This window comes from Labeo rohita, chromosome 9 (assembly GCF_022985175.1).
Source record: "Labeo rohita strain BAU-BD-2019 chromosome 9, IGBB_LRoh.1.0, whole genome shotgun sequence".
Lineage (NCBI taxonomy): Eukaryota > Metazoa > Chordata > Actinopteri > Cypriniformes > Cyprinidae > Labeo > Labeo rohita.
Genome location: NC_066877.1, coordinates 27,867,620 through 27,886,263, shown reverse-complemented (window position 1 = coordinate 27,886,263; position 18,644 = coordinate 27,867,620). Strand labels below are relative to the sequence as shown.

At 35.0% G+C, this 18,644-nt stretch overlaps 1 protein-coding gene across 7 annotated transcripts in view; it reads right to left on the bottom strand.

Annotated features, from left to right (window-relative positions):
- The window catches only part of spegb (striated muscle enriched protein kinase b), a 108,412-nt gene that overhangs the window by 26,178 nt on the left and 63,590 nt on the right, over positions 1-18,644 (bottom strand). For all 7 annotated transcript variants that reach the window (XM_051118644.1, XM_051118638.1, XM_051118640.1 and 4 more), the window contains 14 exons: positions 16,672-16,847; positions 15,378-15,466; positions 15,104-15,279; positions 11,923-12,183; positions 11,609-11,767; positions 11,326-11,515; positions 9,335-9,564; positions 9,074-9,193; positions 7,657-7,761; positions 6,357-6,563; positions 6,139-6,262; positions 3,846-4,018; positions 3,652-3,764; positions 1,405-1,573 (listed from right to left, as the gene is read on the bottom strand). In XM_051118644.1, coding sequence (XP_050974601.1) covers positions 1,405-1,573; positions 3,652-3,764; positions 3,846-4,018; positions 6,139-6,262; positions 6,357-6,563; positions 7,657-7,761; positions 9,074-9,193; positions 9,335-9,564; positions 11,326-11,515; positions 11,609-11,767; positions 11,923-12,183; positions 15,104-15,279; positions 15,378-15,466; positions 16,672-16,847 — 2,292 coding nt within the window. The remainder of the gene's footprint in view (positions 1-1,404; positions 1,574-3,651; positions 3,765-3,845; positions 4,019-6,138; positions 6,263-6,356; positions 6,564-7,656; positions 7,762-9,073; positions 9,194-9,334; positions 9,565-11,325; positions 11,516-11,608; positions 11,768-11,922; positions 12,184-15,103; positions 15,280-15,377; positions 15,467-16,671; positions 16,848-18,644) is intronic.

The following is an 18,644-nucleotide window of genomic DNA, read 5'->3' as shown; positions in this document are numbered from 1 at the left end:
AACATGCGTACAACATGTTCATAAATTATCTGAAATTGCTACTAACATTAATTTCTATAAAGTTGCTTTAAAACAATATTTATTGTTAAAAAAGAACATTTCAGTAATTCATTTTCAAAAAAACAAAAAACAAATGCAGTTATTTAATCAAAAATTAAACTGTAATATTATGAAATATTTTTGCAATTTAAAATAATGAATTACTATTTTAATATACTATTTTAATAATTTATTCCTGTGATGAAACGTTGAATTTTCAGCATCATTACTCTAGTCTTCAGGGTCACATTGTCCTTCAGAATCATTCTAATATGCTAATTTATTATCAATATTGGAAACAGCTTTTGCTGCTTAATATTTATAAAGCTGTGATACTTTTTTCAGGAATCTTTGATGAATAAAAAGTTAAAAAAGAACAGGATATATTAAAAAAAAGAAGAAATCTTTTGTAATATACTTTTTTTACACCTTTTTTTTTAAAGAAATAATTTTTTCAGCAAGGATGTGTTAAATTAATAAAAAGTGATGGTAAAGACTTACATTGTTACAAAAAAATATGTCTTTTTTTGAATGAATGCTGTTCTTTTTAACTTTTTTATTCATCAAAGAATCTTGAAAAAAGTATCACAGGTTCCAAAAAAACATTAAACAGCAAAATCTGTTTATTGTTAATAGCATATCGTTAATAAATCAGAATGACTTCTGTAGAATCAAGTGACACTGAAGACTGGAGTAATGAATAATGAAAATTCAGCTTTGCATCACCTGAATATATTTTACAGTATACTAAAATAGAAAAATGTTATTTTAAATTGTAATAACATTTTACAATAGTACTGTTTTTTCTGTATTTTTGATAAAATAAATATATCCTTGATGAGCAGAAGAAATGTCTTTAAAAACAGTAAAAAATCTTACTGATCCCAAACTTATACACTTAATATTTCTTATTCAGTAAAAGAATGACAGTGTGTGTGCATATATAGATATAGATACAGATAGATACAGACAGATAGATAGATAGATAGATAATATTTTGAAGTAATACAATAATATGATAACATTTTTTTACACTTAATATTTCTCATTCAGTATAAATGATAATAAAGTGATTTTATATTTTAGGAAGAGGGTCGCTTACAAAGAGATTGGGTTTTGGCAAAGAAAAATTCATTATCCTAATCGTAAGGAAATCATAAATATCCACAATTTTACAAACTCATTTGGACTGAACAAGAACAAGGGTTTCACCCATAATTTTTTTTTATCTGTGGTCTGTGACAGTGCTGGATTTATCACTTTGTTTCACTTTGTCCTGGTTAGGACACGAGGCTGCAGTGAAAGGTGGTAGTGAAACAACGTGCTTAGAAATACAAGCTCCTTCATTAAAGTGAAAGTGCTTACCGATGTGGACGGTCAGCTCAGCCTTGCAGGACACAGAACCGGCCAGATTCTTAGCAGTACAGGTGTAAACTCCTGAGTCATCGGCTTGAGTGTTCAGTACCACTAGAGAACATTCATTGTCATCGTACACAAATGTGAAATGGCTGCTTTCGGAAAGCAGGGTTTCTCCCTGAAAATCAGTGAAAAACGAGTGAGTAGCCATCCCACTGTTGTGATTTGAATTTAAAATGCATTTGTGTGGGTTTGAGGTGTACGGGGTAATGACAAATTAAATAGAAAGCAAAGCTTTGAGGCAGAAGATGGAATATCTAAAAGTATCATTCAAAGCATAAATTAGCATGATTTACAGTATGTGATGCTCTCAGGGATATGACTCAAGGTAATCTGAGGCAAGCAGTGTTAGTGATCAGAAGGTGGGGCTGACATGGGTTCACTTCAAGATCTGAATAAAAGTCAGATCTACTATTAAAGGGGTCATCAGATGTTGTTTGAACATAAACGTGTTGAGAGTCTGTGTACACAACCACCCTATAAATGATAAAAATCCACCCAGTGTTTTTTTTAATCTATATAAATCATCACCCCTTTCTCAAATCAAGCCGTTCACTGATTCTTGGCTGTGAAGTCACACAGAACAGGCCGTTTCAGCATAGACCCGCTCTGAGTGAGCTGTGAACAGTCCGCCATTGTTGCAATGCCGGAGCAGGAGTAGACAAGAATGTCTCCTAAGTGATTGAGGTGTTCTGTTGTTGGCTGTAATAATGAACAGCAGTTGTCATTTACTCCTGACCTCTGAGCCACAGAAGACGCAGTGGATTACTTTAGTTTCTGAAGGAAATGCGCCTCCCGATTTACCTAAATGCGTCTATGTTCGTGCGAATCATTTGTGATCCAAAATTACCTACATAAGAAGCGAGTATAAGGGTTTTTTTTAATGAATCTTTGCAAATCGCCTTGCCTAGTAATGTGCTAGTTAGCAAGTCTCGCAGCTAAATGTGGCTAAAGTACACAGTCTCTCAGAGAACAGCTGGTCACCCCACAAAAGAGAGGGGCAGAATGAGCAGAGCTCATTAGCATTTAAAGGGACATGCACCGAAACAGCTTGCTCTAAACAGAGCTGTTTTTGACAAGGTAAAATGGGTGTTGTTTTACACTACCATTGAGAAATTTTAACCAAAGTATATTATAGACTTCATTAAGTCTATAATGTCCCTAAGAATCATAGGGACTTGTGGAAAATGGGCATCCGATGACCCCTTTAAAAGTTTTTTTCAGGTGTACATGGGAAACAGAAAAGAGCTGAACCCTCAGTGACTATAAATTATATGAAAACAACAAACATCTACCACAGCATGAGTGTCAGAAAAGGCTTATGGTGAAACAGCAAGAGTTTTTGTTTTCACAACAAAACCCGTCCAACTGCCATTCAAAACTAGCCCAATTGTTTTTCAAGAGGGGGAGGAGAGGTATAAATATGATGATATGACGTTACTGGGGTCAATTCAACCCACGGACATCAAAAACAACCCACGGCAACAGTGTTAAAGTAGCCAAATTCCACAGGAAGACTGCAGACTTAGCAACACTGGTTTTTGGTTTCAAAGAATTGTGGTTTTTAAAAACAAATCTAAAAGGACAAGTGCTCCCAGCTGCCCTCTGTAATATTTTTAAATGTATTTTTTAGATTTATAATGCTAAAAGCAAAATATATTCTAACATATTTGTATATATAATGCTTATTATTTCTAATGTAAATAGTATCTTTGGGTCAAAAACAGTTATAATTTAGTTTTTCCATGACCATTTTTCAAATTAAATAAGCTATTTTTACTACTACTTAAATGCCCAGTTAGCAAACTGTAAACTTGTTGAGTATTATAGGTTTTCACTGCCACAAATTGTGATTTATTAAAAGAAAACTATATTTAAAGGTATAGTTTACCCCAAAATAAAAATTCTGTCATTACTCACCCTCATGTCCTTTGTTCATCTATGGAACAAAATTAAGATATTTTTGATGAAATCTGAGAGATTTTAACAACGTCCTTACTACCTGTCTGAAGCTTGAACGTGTCAGTTTGTTGCTGTCTATGAAGGGTCAGAAAGCTCTCAGATTTCATCAAAAATATCTTAATTTGTCTTCCAAAGATGAACAAAGGTCTTACGGGTTTGGAACAACATGAAAGTGAGTAATTAAATGCCTTTAATAGTATGTAAATCCTTAGAAACTATTTTCTAAAAACACACCTTGTACCAGAGGATGTCTGGGACGGGCTTTCCTTCAACCACCACTGCAAAACGAGGAGTCTCGCCTACATTCACATCCAAGTCTTCCATGATGGTCTCAAAAGTTGGTGCCACTAGAGTCAGAGACATCAGTGAGCCTCAGAATACATTTAATAATAACTCATACAGTTTATATTCTGAAATCACAAACATACCTGCCATTTCCAGTGTTAGGATGCAGGAGTCGCTGCCATATTTGTTGCTGGCAATGCAGGTGAGCTGACCAGCATCGCTGCTCTTTACCTTGCACAGCTTCAGCGTATGCTGGTCATCATCAGGCATGCTCAACTCAAACAGACCCGGTCTATTAGACAATGTTACTGCCCCTCTGAAAATATAATGCCAGAATAACTACTTGTTTTTTTTTTGGTCAAGTACATTCATATGTCCTTGCAAAAGATAAAAAAAAAGCTAAATATTGTTTATTTAGCTCTTTTATTTAGATTTTTTTTTATTATATGACTACACAATTTAATAGATGCAAGAAACAAAAGACCAAATGGAATTCAGTATGCAAATAGATGTAAAACTGAGAAAACTGTTTAGGGATTCTGAACAAAGCCTAACCAAAATATTTGAGGAATAATAATACAGTGCTGTCTTAAAGGAGGAGTTCACTTCTAGAACAAAAATTTACAGATAATGTACTCACCCCCTTGTCATCCAAGATGTTCACGTCTTTCTTTCTTCGGTCGTAAAGAAATTATGTTTTTTGAGGAAAACATTTCAGGATTTTTCTACATATACTTCAATAGTGCCCCGGATTTTAAACATCCAAAATGCAGTTTAAATGCAGCTTCAAAAGGCTCTAAATGACCCAGCCGAGAAAGAAGGGTCTTATCTAGTGAAACGATCAGTTATTAAAAAAAAAATAAAAAATTACAATTTATATTTTTTACCCTCAAACACTCATCTTGTCTCATTTGCCTAAACTCAAGACTCAAGGTTCAAGACAGTTAGGGTATGTCAAAAAAATCTAATTTCCTCCTCCAACTTTATAATCATCCTACATCGCTGCAGAAGTACCGACCCAGTGTATACACAGTAAACATGCAAAGATGATCAAACACCCTTTACAAAAAAAAAGGTAAAACAGCGATGTAAGATGATTTTGAAGTTGGAGGAGAAAATGACATGGGAGTTTTTCAACCTACCCTAACAGTCATGAACCGGAAAAAAACAGTTCAGGCAGATGAGTCAAGAGTAGTGTTTGAGTTAAAAAGGGGGGAGGGTACATTATCTGTAAATTTTTGTTCTGGAAGTGAACTTCTCCTTTAAATTATAAGTTATTCTGGGAATCATGATTTGAAAAGGATGGAACGCAATACATAAATAAATGGATAAATGGATAAATAATGCTTGCAGCACTGCAAACAAGTCATGTGTACAACTATAATTTGAGGCTTGCAAGCTTAAATTCCCATGTTTTATGTATATAAAAAAGCAGCTTAGACATTGTTATGAATATCTCCTTTTGTATTAGATTTAATAAACAACATAAAAAATAAATAAAGTAAATGATGACAGAATTTGAATTTTTTTAGCATTATTTATCCCTTTAAATTTTGTATTTATCAACAGTTAGGCATAACAAAAAAAGTGTAAGATATATAATTGATTTAATACAATCAAAATGCATTTCCTGAAATGCCAGTAATTTTCTAACTTCACTCATAAATTCCGAAAATATACAAAGTTACAAATTATGAAATAGAACAGGCAGGACTTTTATTTAATAATCATATGGACAAACATTATGCTATTTTTGTCTAGAAGGAAGAATAAAGAGTATTTTAATCTGAACAAATTTAAGTTTTGTATCAACAGTTTCAATAAGTTATTAATAATTATATATTATATTATATTATAGAAGCCCATTTCCACCACTGAATAAAAAATAAAAAAAAGGTAACTGCAATTTTTTCGCTCACAGTTCTGGCCTTTTCTCACAATTGAGGTCGAGTTGTTTTCTCAGAATTGCATGATACAAACTTACAGTTCTGAGTTTTTTCTCTCAGAATTTTGAGAAATAAATATACAATTGCGAGTTAAACAGTTAGATGCATGATATAAACTCGCAATTGCGAGTTATAAAGTCAGAATTGTGAAAAAAAAAAATCCGAATTGCAAGTTGTATCTTGTAATCCTGACTTTAGATCACACATTTGCAAATTATTAATTAAGAATTGTGAGATATAAACGCTTAATTCTGAGAAAATATCAGTCTTTTTTCCCCTTTAGAACTAGACTTTATAACTCATCATTGCAAGTTTATATCTCACAATTCTGAGAAAAAAAGTCAGAGTTGCAAGTTTGTATCATGCAATTCTGAGACAAAAGTCAGAATTGAGATAAAAAGTCGCAATTACCTTATTTTACTTTTTATTCAGTGGCAGAAACGGCTTCCGTAATTCCAAAATAATTCAATGCAATCAAAATGCAAAATACCTCTTCCATGTGACCGACGCATTGACGTGGTTAAGAGTGACTGTGATGCTTAAGGGCTGCTTCTCCACCATATACACAATGTCCGGCTTGTCAATAATTACAGGAGCTTCCTGGAGGTACGGACCTGCAGACGGAGAGATAAAAGCCAGTCTCCTGCAGTAACTCATATATTTCATCGACCCGTCTGACTGTGGCTGTCCTTGTCTGCCGAGGCATACCTCTATCTAGCAGCTGCACTGGGTCGGTGGCAGGCGACGGCTTGCTAAAGGCCTTGCTGGTGATGGATAGCACCCTGAAGGCGTAGCGGACACCCTTAGACAGATTGTTGATGGTATAGGTGGTCTGTTTCAAGCAAGAGGCGATGATGATCCACTGGATCGACCCTAGAGCTTGCTGCTGAACAGCATACATCAGAGAGCTAGGATCTGGAAAATAAAAGTCAAAATCTTTTTGCATTAAACCCAAAACCATAAATGGAAATCGGATTACTTCCGATCCATTTTTCAAATACACTTCAAAGAGAGGAAACAGTGCTTGACAATGTGGAACAAGGACACTCAAATTTTATGACTTAGGCAGTCAATGCAGCAGTAAATCTCTGATTGTTTCCAACAACATCAAGACAGAATATCTGCTGGAAAGCAATAAATAAAAGGTTACTGTATCACAGTGCTAGTAAACTATATTTAGCGGGTGTCCATACTTGGAAATGTGTTAAGGAAATAAGAGGAGGTCAGGTTAATCATGTGTGATGCTATCCAACCAGCGTCACCACGTTGCTCTATCAATATTTACTGTATGCTGACAGAGTACATTTAGTATAAAGAGAGGATGCCAATAGAGTGACTCTTGGAAATAAAGATCACAAATGAGATCTCTCTAATGGAAGAGCTCACAAAAAAAAATGACAGTTGTGTAATTTACTATCTTTTACTTGTTAAATTCAATTACTTTCGTTACAAAAAGCTGTCATTTGGCTTTAGAAGACTTAAAATACAATGCAAAAGTTCCATATCTGTGACGCTTTTGAACCATTTTTAAAGCTTGAAAGCATCAGTTTCTATTCATTGTAACCGCATTGAAAATAGTGACCATTACATGTTGTATATCATTTAAAATTTCTTCACTGGTGCGAAAGAAATAGATCTGTACCAAGATGCAATTCTGGTGCAAACAGTGGTGCAGAAAAGACACGCTTTACTTTTTTTGCACTTAAAAACCCCTAATAGTCTCAAATATGTCTATAGAATTTTGGGTATGTCAACAAGTCTCATTTGTGTCTATTTTCATTTCCCCTGAAGTATTTTGAATCCATCTGAGAAACAATGAATTTAAATCAAACATAACCGGGAACTCTATTAAGAATGACTTTATTATCCCACAGCTATGAAAGAGCAACCACTGACCAATTAAAATGTTCCTTTGGGGAACTGCAAACCTTTAAATGAGAACAGCTACAGTACAAGAACAGCTTCTAAATTAAATGAATATATACATAAATAACATGCTTAATTATACCAATGGACGGATCCAGTCTTCTGGGTTTCTTCCAGCTTAGTGTGATAGTCTTGCCAGTGATGGACTCAATGACTGGGGCCCCATCTGGCGGGTCAGGAAGGATGTCTAAAACGGCAAAAGTGTCAGTCAGAATATTTATTTGGTGCCAGAGTCTCTCGCTATTTTTCACACATGCATGCATATGCTGCTGCCTTAAAATAAATTGTAGTATTATTTTGAACAGTATGGGATGTGGAAAAGATCAGAAATAAGCTGGTTATATGATGCCGACCTGGCTGCTAACTTGGGAGTGCCTAACTAATCCTTTGGAGTAACTCATGTCAGCAGTATGCATTGAAAATCCAAAGAAAAATATTTAAAATACACCTTTTAACCAATGAATTTGGGGTAATTGCCAGAAAAGGATTTTAAAAAATAATTTAAAATAAATTGACACAAAAAAAAATAACTTCTAACTAGATAAGAGCTAAACTAAAAAAAATTCCCAACAGAAACCTATAAATATAAGAATTTATATACAGTTGAGGTCAAACGAGGTCTGCAAAATGTATTTTTTTTTTTACCAAAATAAGAGGGATCATACAAAATGCATGTTATATTGTTTTATTTAGTACTGACCTGAATAAGATATTTCACATAAAGATGTTTACATATAGTCCACAAGAGAAAATAATAGTTGAATTTATAAAAATGACCCCGTTCAAAAGTCAACATATGCTTGATTCTTAACACTGTGTTGTTATCTGAATGATCCACAGTGTTTTTTTGTTTAGTGATAGTTGTTCATGAGTCCCTTGTTTGTTCTGATCAGTTAAACTGCCTGCTGTTCTTCAGAAAAATCCTTCAGGTCCCACAAATTCATTGGTTTTTCAGCATTTTTGTGTATTTGAACCCTTTCCAACAATGACTGTATGATTTTGAGATTCGTTTTTTTTTTTTTTTTTTACACTAAGGACAACTGAGGGACTCATATGCAACTATTACAGAAGGTTCAAATGCTCACTGATGCTTCAGAAGGAAACACGGTGCATTAAGAGCAGGGGGTGAAAACTTTTTGAATTTGAAGATCAGGGTAAATGTAAATAATTTTGTATTCTGGGAAACATGTAAGTATCTTTTGTAGCTTCTGAAGGGCTGTACTAAATGAAAAAAATATATATTAAGGGAAAATAAGAAAAATGTAAAAATTTTCATTCTGTTCAAAAGTTTTCACCCCCTGCTCTTAATGCATAGTTTTTTTTCCTTCTGGAGCATCAGTGAGCATTTGAACCTTCTGTAATAGTTGCATATGAGTCCCTCATGAAACAAGGGACTCATGAACGACTATCACTAAACAAAAAAACACTGTGGATCATTCTTTTTCTAATCCATTCAAGCTGTCAAACATAGATAGCAGAAGCTGATATATTAAACTCACCTGTCACATAAAGATGGGCATAGCAGGTGGCTTTGCCCACCTTATTGGATATGACACACTTGTAAACTCCTCCGTGGGCTTGACAAACAGAGCGGATCACCAGGCTGTGAACATCTCTGACTACAGAAGAGACAGCACAGAGAACAAACACTTTATATTCCTGCTATTCCCGCCACTCACACTATCATTTCCACTGGGACTGCATTCTGGAAAGGCTTTGTAGACTGTAAGCGAATTGAATTATATTATCAACTAACTTACACTGTGTCATTTTTCTGTCTTCTGTGCTGTCAATCCTCTTGCCATTGTGAAACCAGATTATGGTTGGGTATGGCAGGCCAGCCACTTTGCACCTGAGCACAGCCTCTCTGCCCTCGACTACATCCAGATCATAGAGTGGCTTGACAAAGTCTGGCATGGTGAAACGTTCCACCTCATTTTCAGGCACCTCAGGTTCCTCGGGAATGGAGGGCATTTTTTCCAGCTTAGCTCTGGTAAAGATAAACCAAAACCATCAAGATGCTGTTTTTATGCAAAAATGTCTCTGTTAAAGAACACTTTAGTGATTTTTTTGATCTATTGATGCTTCACCCAAAAATGAAAACTGTCACCTTAAACCTGTCAATATGCCATTTCTGTCCTTGCACAAAGCTTTTGTATGCATTCAGAAGACTTGAAATATGAACGAGTTGTATGGATAACATTATGGTGTTTTTTTAGAATTCGGTCAAACACACTTTTTTTATTCTGAATTGTTAAATATAAAACCACAATTGCAAGAAAAGTCAAGATTATAAGATAAAAAGTACCTTTAATTTTTTTTCCATTCCTTCATGCAACATTCATCTCAATTCTGACTTTTTTCTTGCAACTGCAAATTTCAGACTTTTTTTTCTCAGAATTGTTTATATCTCACAATTCTGACTATTTTTCTCAAAATTGTTTGTCACAATTCTGAGTTGATATTTTGCTATTCTTTTTTCTCAGAATTGCAAGAAGAAAAAGTGAAAAATTACCTTTTTATTTTGTAATTTCTTATTGCTTGTGGCGAAAATTGTGAGATTAAAAAATGCACAATTACACAATTTTTTCCTTTTTGTGACTTCTCACAATTTCAACTTTCTTTATATCTCAAAATTAGAATTATGAGTTATATCTCACAATTCTGACTATTTCTCTTAGAATTGTTTGTCACAATTCTTATTTGTTTATGTCACATTTTTTCTCAGAATTGCAAGAAAAAAAGTCACAATTACCTTTTTATTTTTTAATATTTTATTTGTTGTGACTTCTCAATTTGGACTTTTTCCTGAAAATTGCTAGTTTCTCAATTTTTTTTTAAATTTTAGATATAAACTCACAATTACAAGAAAAAAGTCAAAATTGCGAGATAAAAATGCACAATTACAGCTTTTTTATTTTTAATTTCTTATTACTTTTTTTTTATTATTCTTATTACTCTTTTTTGCAATTGTAAATTTTCTTCTTAGACTTCTCTTCTCAGAATTATGTTTATTTCTCACAATTCTGACTTTTTTCTTATAATTGCAAAACAAAAAAAAGTCACAATTACCTTTTTATTTTTTATTTCGTATTCCTTGTGGTGACTTTTCACAATGTTGACTTTTTCCTGAAAATTGCAAAATTGCTAGTTTAAATCTCACAATTCAGACTTATTTTTTTAATTGTTATACAAAAGTCCCCAATTAAAAGAAAAAAAAAGTCAAAATTGTGAGAAAAAAACGCATGATTACTATTTTTTTTATTCCTTTTTCCTTGAGGCTAGCTATAATTTCTAGTTATATCTCACAATTCAGACTTTTAGAATTGTTAGATATACACCCACGATTACAAAAAAAAATCTAAATTGTAAGATAAAACACACAATTAACCTTTTTTTTTTTATTTCCTATTCCTTCTTGCGACTTCTCACAATTCCGACTTCTTTCGTGCAAGTTTATCTCTCAAAATTCAAACTATTTCTCTCAGAATTATGTCGCAATTCTGAGTTAATAATTCTTTGTTTTCTCAGAATTGCAAGAAAAAAAGTTGCAATTACTTTAATTTTTCATTTCTTATTCCTTGTGGCGATTTTCACAATTCAGACTTTTTCTCTGAATTATTTCTTAGAATTGCATTTATATCTCGCAGTTCTGAGTTTATATCTCGCAAGAGAAGAACAACTTTCATTTATGGGTGAACTAAACATTTAAAAACAAGTTCTAAGTGAATCATTAGTCACAATGTCATACATTTGAGAGGAAATTGCCGGTCGGGGCTCCTGCACATATAGCTCCGCTGCGCATTCAGCCTCCCCGTGCGAGTTGCGCGCTACTACTGTGTAGAGACCCTCATCTTCATTACTAACATGAGAGATGATTAATGAATGCCTCCCTCCTTCTTTTAAGATTCGAATGTCTTCGCTTTCCTCCAGCGGATGATCTGTTGAAGACATGACACACAAATGACTCAACCATCTTAATGTTACTTTACAAGCCTGACACTGGGAGGCACTCAAGGGAATTAGACTCATACCAAAGTGGCTCCAGATGACCTGAGGAGGTGGCGTCCCGCTGACCTTGCAGTCAAATCGAGCATTACGACCCTCGATAACTTCTAGTACATCCAGCTTACGGGTGAAGAGGGGCTCTATGGATGCTACGACCTTTAGCTTGGCACTAGACGTCAGCTCCTCTATAAATTACATGACATATGAAGTTCAACAGACAGTTTAACAAGGGTCAGGTTCTACAGCCAGCCATGATAAAGTACGACTCGTTTAATGTAATGAGGTTTGTAGAACAATGATGTATTGGTGTATTAAAAAAACAAACTTTGTGGCTGCTCACCTTTAGCTGTGCTCAGTTTGCAGGTGTACGTTCCACTGTCATCCTCATGTACAGAGTTTAGCAACAGCCTGCACCTTTTTCCATCAAAGTGCATTTTACAGTTCAACAGAGCTGGTTGGATGAGTTTCCCATCTGACAGCCAATCAACATCTGTGTCCTGTGGGCCGATCACATGACATTCGAACAAGGCAGTCTCCCCTGCCTTCACCATCACATCCCTCACTGGCCGAATGATGGCCAGGCCTGGCTCTACTGGACGAGCTGGAGGAAAAACGATAAGGATCAACCAAAGACTGGTGAAAAAAAAAACAAAAAACACCCCATATAAGGAAATTCAAAGCTTAAGTTTAAAGCTCACAGGAGTCTTTGCATGTGCCTAATCCGCTGCAGATATAGGAGACGTAGTCTGCTAATAGCATGTGTTGTACAGCAGAGCAGAAATATTAAAAGAATATGCTAATACATTGTCTGTCAGCATAATCCGTTCATGGCTCAGTACGGATCAGCTCGAAATTATACCCACAATTCAAAATTGCCTGATCTGAGCTCTTTCAGACATAATCTTAAAGGGTTAGTTCACCCAAAAATGAAAATTCTGTCATTAATTACTCACCCTCATCTCGTTCCAAATGCGTAAGAACATCAATCATATTCAAAACACAAATTAAGATATTTTTGATGAAATCTGAGAGCTTTCTGTCCCTGCATCAACAGCAAGGCCCAGAAAGGTATTAAGGACTTCATTAAAATAGTCCATGTGACATCAATGAAAAAAAAAAAAATTGTTGAATAAAGTCGTTATTTCTGTTTTCTTTGCGCACAAAAAGGACTTCTTGTAGCTTCATAAAATTATGATTGAACTATTGATGTCACATGGACTATTTTAACTGTCCTCACTAGTTTTCTGGGCCTTGCTGTTATGAAGGGTCAGAAAGCTCTTGAATTTCATCAAAAATATCTTAATTTGCACTCCAAAAAATGGACAAAGGTCTTACAGTGTTCATTTTGACAGCAAATTTTGATGTTGTCATAGTTTTTTGACTAAAACGGCATTTAGTTTTATTCATATTTTAGTCATCTGAATTGTTTTAGTTTTAATTGACTAAATATCATAAGATTTTAGTCAACTAAATCTACATTAAATTTAGTCGGCTAAAATCTAATAGGTTTAGTTACAGTGTAATGCGTTTATTAAGCATTTCTCTAAAATTACCAAACTCATTGTATAGGTTTGATATTAGGGTTTTATCATGGCAGACACAGATTTAAAGGAGACGTCCACTTCCAAAACAACAATTTACAGATAATGTACTCACCCCCTTGTCATCCAAGATGTTCATGTCTTTCTTTCTTCAGTTGTAAAGAAATTATGTTTTTTGAGGAAAACATTCAGCATTTTTCTCCATATAATGGACTGATATGGTGCCCCAAGTTTAAATGCGGCTTCAAACAATCCCAAATGCGGTTGTAAACGATCCCAGCGGAGGAAGAACGGTCTTAGCTAGTGAAACGATTTTAAATACTTAAATACTTTTTGATCTCAAACGTTTGTCTTGTCTTGCTGTCCCTGGACTCTGTGTATTCTGATTCAAGATGGTTAAGAGTTCAAGAAGAGCAAGACAAGACGAGCGTTTGACATTAAAAAGTATATAAATTGTATTATTTTTATGAAAATAACCAAACGTTTTGCTAGATAAGACCCTTCTTCCTCGACTGGGATCGTTTACAACCGCATTTGGGATCGTTTGAAGCCGCATTTAAACTGCATTTTGGAAGTTCAAACTCAGGGAACCATACCAGTTCATTATATGGAGAAAAATGTTTTCCTCAAAAAACAATTTCTTTATGAAGAAAGAAAGACATGAACATCTTGGATGACAAGGGGGTGAGTACATTATCTGTACATTTTTGCTCTGGTAGTGGACATCTCCTTTAACTGCTGTGACATGCAACATGGCTATATTAAAATTATTTTATTTATTAAATATATTTTATATGATTTTTTAAAATGAAATGAAACCACTTCTCATAAAGAAACAAGAACATTGCCTTCTTTTTAATAAAATGCCAATGGTTATATAGGCTAATTATGCATTCTTTATAACAACTTGTTTACCATATTCTTCATTCTTTCAAGCAGACATAATTTATATAAATTCAGATTAATCTTTATTAGGGCAGCTAAAGGGATTTAGTCAAGAGCGGTGAGTGATTTTCTGTCTTTCTTTTGTTGCTTGATTAACATTAACGCCACAGACAATAGCAACTAAATTAGGCTGCTGCCCCTTTCAAATGGAATGCATGGACGCAATGTACTGATGCACTGGTTACATTCATATAAGACGTAACCGGGTGTGTTTACGTGAATACTCATCAAAACTGACAACTCGCCATAATTTTATGTGTATTTCTCAGTTCATGCGACGCGAAACAGTACTTGTGTGCTGTGTGAGACGCACTGCTTCGGTGTGTGCACTCAGAAAACTCGACCGAATTGAGTTCTCTTTTGCGTCTTCAAATTTATCCGTATGTCTGCTCTTCTCTTACTGTTTTTTAATGTTTTATGAGATGTGCAGCAAGTGTATCCCAGCTTATATCCCACCGGATGGATCAATAGGGTATGATACAGTTCAAATGTGCTCATCTAACTTCCTAACCACGCAGCGGATTCGTTTTCAATTAATCTCTTCCCAGATAGTCCCTCCCTAACATCGCTGACGAAAATGTCAATAGATTTTCATCACACTTTTCTTCATTCAAAACAAGTTTTTTTTTGTTATAGTCTCGTTTCCATCAGTGAAAGATGTTGTTGATGAATAACACTGAGGTCGACATGAGGGTGAGTAATTAATGACAGAATTGACATTTTTGGGTGAACTATCCTAATATGCACTAACCAAAATGCATATTATGCCAGGTAAATGCATATCATGCCAAGTAAAAATGCTCATATTGTAAAGTACTTCAACTTCAGTGATTTTCAGGGTAATGAACCTGTGAATGGCATACTTATAGTTGTCGCTGCATATTAAGTTGAGCAAGAAGAAAGTATTTTAATGCTGAAAATGACACATCCACTTTAAGAAAAAGTACATAATTATCAACACTTGGTCTTCATGATTTATCATGCTTGTGATTCCATAGTGCACATAAACCACGCAAGACTAGCTGAAACCCTTACCTTTTACCTCCAGTTTGCCCTCACACTGTTTAGTCCCATACTCGTTGATGATCTTGCAAGTGTAAACACCAGAGTCTGACTTCTGTGCTGATTTAATAATCATCTCAAAGTTGCCCTCCTCTGTCTCGTGGACAATATGCCGTGCACCTGTTTTAATGGTCACTCTGTCTCTCAGCCTGATACAAAGGAACATAAAATTGAAGTTATGACTCAATAACTCAAAATGAACAAACAGTCCATATTGTTTTAAACTATATTATGAATTTGAACGTACCAATAAAGCATGGGTTTAGGCTGTCCGCTCACTCGAACAGACATTGTCACCTCTTGACCCTCTATAACTGTTTGGTCTCCAATAACAACCTGTTATTTTGGTAAACAAAGAGGCTTATTGTTTCATAAAGATAACAGAAACACAATTTCTATTTTTTGTCACAAAATCACAAAAGCATTTCCCTGAAAAAATGGCATTTGCTTGCAAAAACTTTTTCCATTCCCCCCAAAAAGTTTGCATTTGTTCAATAAACGTATGTGACAGAAATAAAATGAAGTGGAAGGATGTGAGAGAACGCAGTATTCTCCATGTTTTCCAAAAAAGAATAGCAGGAATGGTCATGTTTTAGATTATTTGGATTTGAGGATTACATGTTCACATGTTGAGCATCTTTTCTAGAATAGAAAGCGAATCTTCCTTGATTGGAAAATAATGTGCATCTAAAAGTGCTTAATAATGTATTCTGATATAGTGTTGGCCAAAAGTATTAGAACACTAGTATTCTCACCACCTAGAAAATTATTTTAAGTCAGGAAATATCAGTTTACATTTCCAAACATTCATATTGCCATTAATTGCAATAATCCAGTAAGATTTTTGTTTGCACAAAGAGTCTGACAACAGCCAGTGCTCCACACAGAGATCTGATCTCACCATCATCCAGTCTGTCTGGAATGACATGAAGAAACAGAACAAACCTGAGAAAGAGCTGCCGCAATGTTTCCAAGATGCTTCAAGAAACCTCCCTGCAAAGCTGCAGTACTGTTAAAAGTTTTAGGCACTTGTGTTAAAATGCTGTAAAATGAGGACGCTGACAAAAATAATGGCATAAATAGATTTTCTTTATCAATTAACTTCTATTAACTAAATTAAATCAACATTTGGTGTGACCATCCTTTGCGTTTAAAGCAGCTTTTGCTATAGGTGCACTTGCACATAGTTTTTCAGGTAGATCTCTTGAAGCATCTTGGAGATGTTGCCACAGTTCTTCTGGATTTAGTCTGTTTTAGTTTGTTCTGTTTCTTCAAGTCATTCAAGACAGACTGGATAATGATGAGATCAGATCTTTGTGTGGAGCACTGGCTGTTGTCAGACTCCTTGTGCAAACAAAAATCTTACTAGATTATTGCAATTAATAGCAAAATGAATGTTTGGAAATGTAAACTGATATTTCCTACTGACACACTACAGCAAAGGATAGAAATAACTGACTTAAAATCATTTATAGCTGGTGAAAATACTAGTGTTGTAATACTTTTGGCCACCACATTAATATTTTAGTATTTTCTGATACCTGAAAGGATGGAGGCTCCTTGAATCGAGTATCCACGATCTTCCTTGGCTCAGGTCCCCTGTAGGAGGAGAAATCCATCCCTTCCTCAAGAGGACTGAGGTACTCCTCATCAGATGTGATGGGACTGCTGACGTCCATGGGTACACCAAGGTTCCCACGCTGGTCCTGACTGGGCTCTGTGAAAAACACCAATGGGATTGGACTGGTGCAACACTTGCATGTTTACATCTTCACACTTCACACCCCATGAAAAGTTTGCAAAGCAATATGATATTTTTTCTGAACAATAACATTACAGAGAACTGAAGAAATTCACAGAGAATTACTTTTTGCTTTTGGCTTTCAGAGAGAAATGGATTAGAAAGGTGAAGAGTAAAAGACAAGGGATGAATACAAATCAGGAGCCTGGGAGAAAAAAGGATACCGTAATCCCAAATCCAATCTCAGAAATGTCCAGTGACACTGTGAATGCCAGCACTGGAGACAGATTGCTTTCAAAAAGCATCGCAAAAACAGAGGATGAAGATTTGCTCTTTGTCTAAAAACAAATTTGTTATGCTATGTTTGAAATTTTAAAGGATTTTCAGTGGCATTCATGTGATCAAAAGACAAGGGATGTGATTTTCAATACAGCTCAATACATCTATTTTGGTAACACTTTACAATATAGTATCATTTGTATTAGTATCATTATTTACTGTATTAACTAACATAAACAATGAACAATACATTACACTATTTATTAATCTTTGTTAATGCTAGTTAATAAAAATACATAATAAAAATGCAATGCATTAACTAATGCTAACAAGCACAACTTGTGATTTTAATAATGCATTACTAAATGCTGATATTAACATTAAGATTAAGTATTATTGTGTATTCTTAGTCCATGTTCACTAATGTAGTTAACTAATGAACCTTACTGTAAAATGTTACCCCTTTTTAAGTTGAAAAAGAAATAATGAATCAGACCTTCAGCTTCTGAGCAACAACAAATCTGCGTGATTGTCATGACCCTACAAGGTGCTTGTTTTTTAATTTTTCATCTAAAATTAGACAGATGCCATGACTACCAAAACACATTAGTGTACCCTAAAAGCTGACAAAATGAACCTTCAGTTGATGAAAACGTTCATAATTCACAATCATTTCTTCCAGCAAAACTGACTAAAATATTTTCATCTTGTAGTAATACCACCGGCTGTTAACTAGCGATAGTAAGTTGCATGTAGGTTCATGGCTGTGATTTGACCCTGTAACCCTTCTGTAGGTCCTGCTTCAACTTCATGTTTCAACAAACAGCGCTCGTCGAGCCATTTCACAGCGTTTTTAAAATATATCCATTCAATGTACAGCTAAACTGCCGACGTTGATTTACAAATAGACTTATAGAAATAAAGTCACTCCCTAAGTGAGGCACATGTGTAAACACTTGAAACCGTTTGCCGTGCGAGGCCTGAAGCCACAGCGTGAGGTGAGACCCTGCGATGCATGTACTAGGAGAAAAAATAGACACTGTGTCTCTTCTTACAACAGCTTAGAGCATATATATTACCGTAACCCCGGGTTTGATTCTAATTTCAAAGCGGTAACATTTTCAAGAACACCAAACGGCTCAAAGGCAGTGATTACTTTCACTTTTTACTAAAGAAAAAACTAAACTTTAACAAAAAAATAGGAAAATTTAACCAATAAAAGCTGTAATATTGTACCATTCTTTGGAAACCCACCATGCAAATTCTTAAACACAAACTTACCTGGCCCTGCTCCTTCAGCCAGACCTTGGCCATGTACTAAGCCGACACCGAGGGCACCAGCGCATGTTGAGTCCCAAACAGTATTTTGTGTTAATATGTCAGCACCTTAGTGAATGTCCCCAGATTTCAACTGGTAATCTGGCATTGACACTGTCTTCCCTACCCTCCCTTGCTCTTTCGCTCCAGCTCTCTCACTTTCAATAAGACACTACC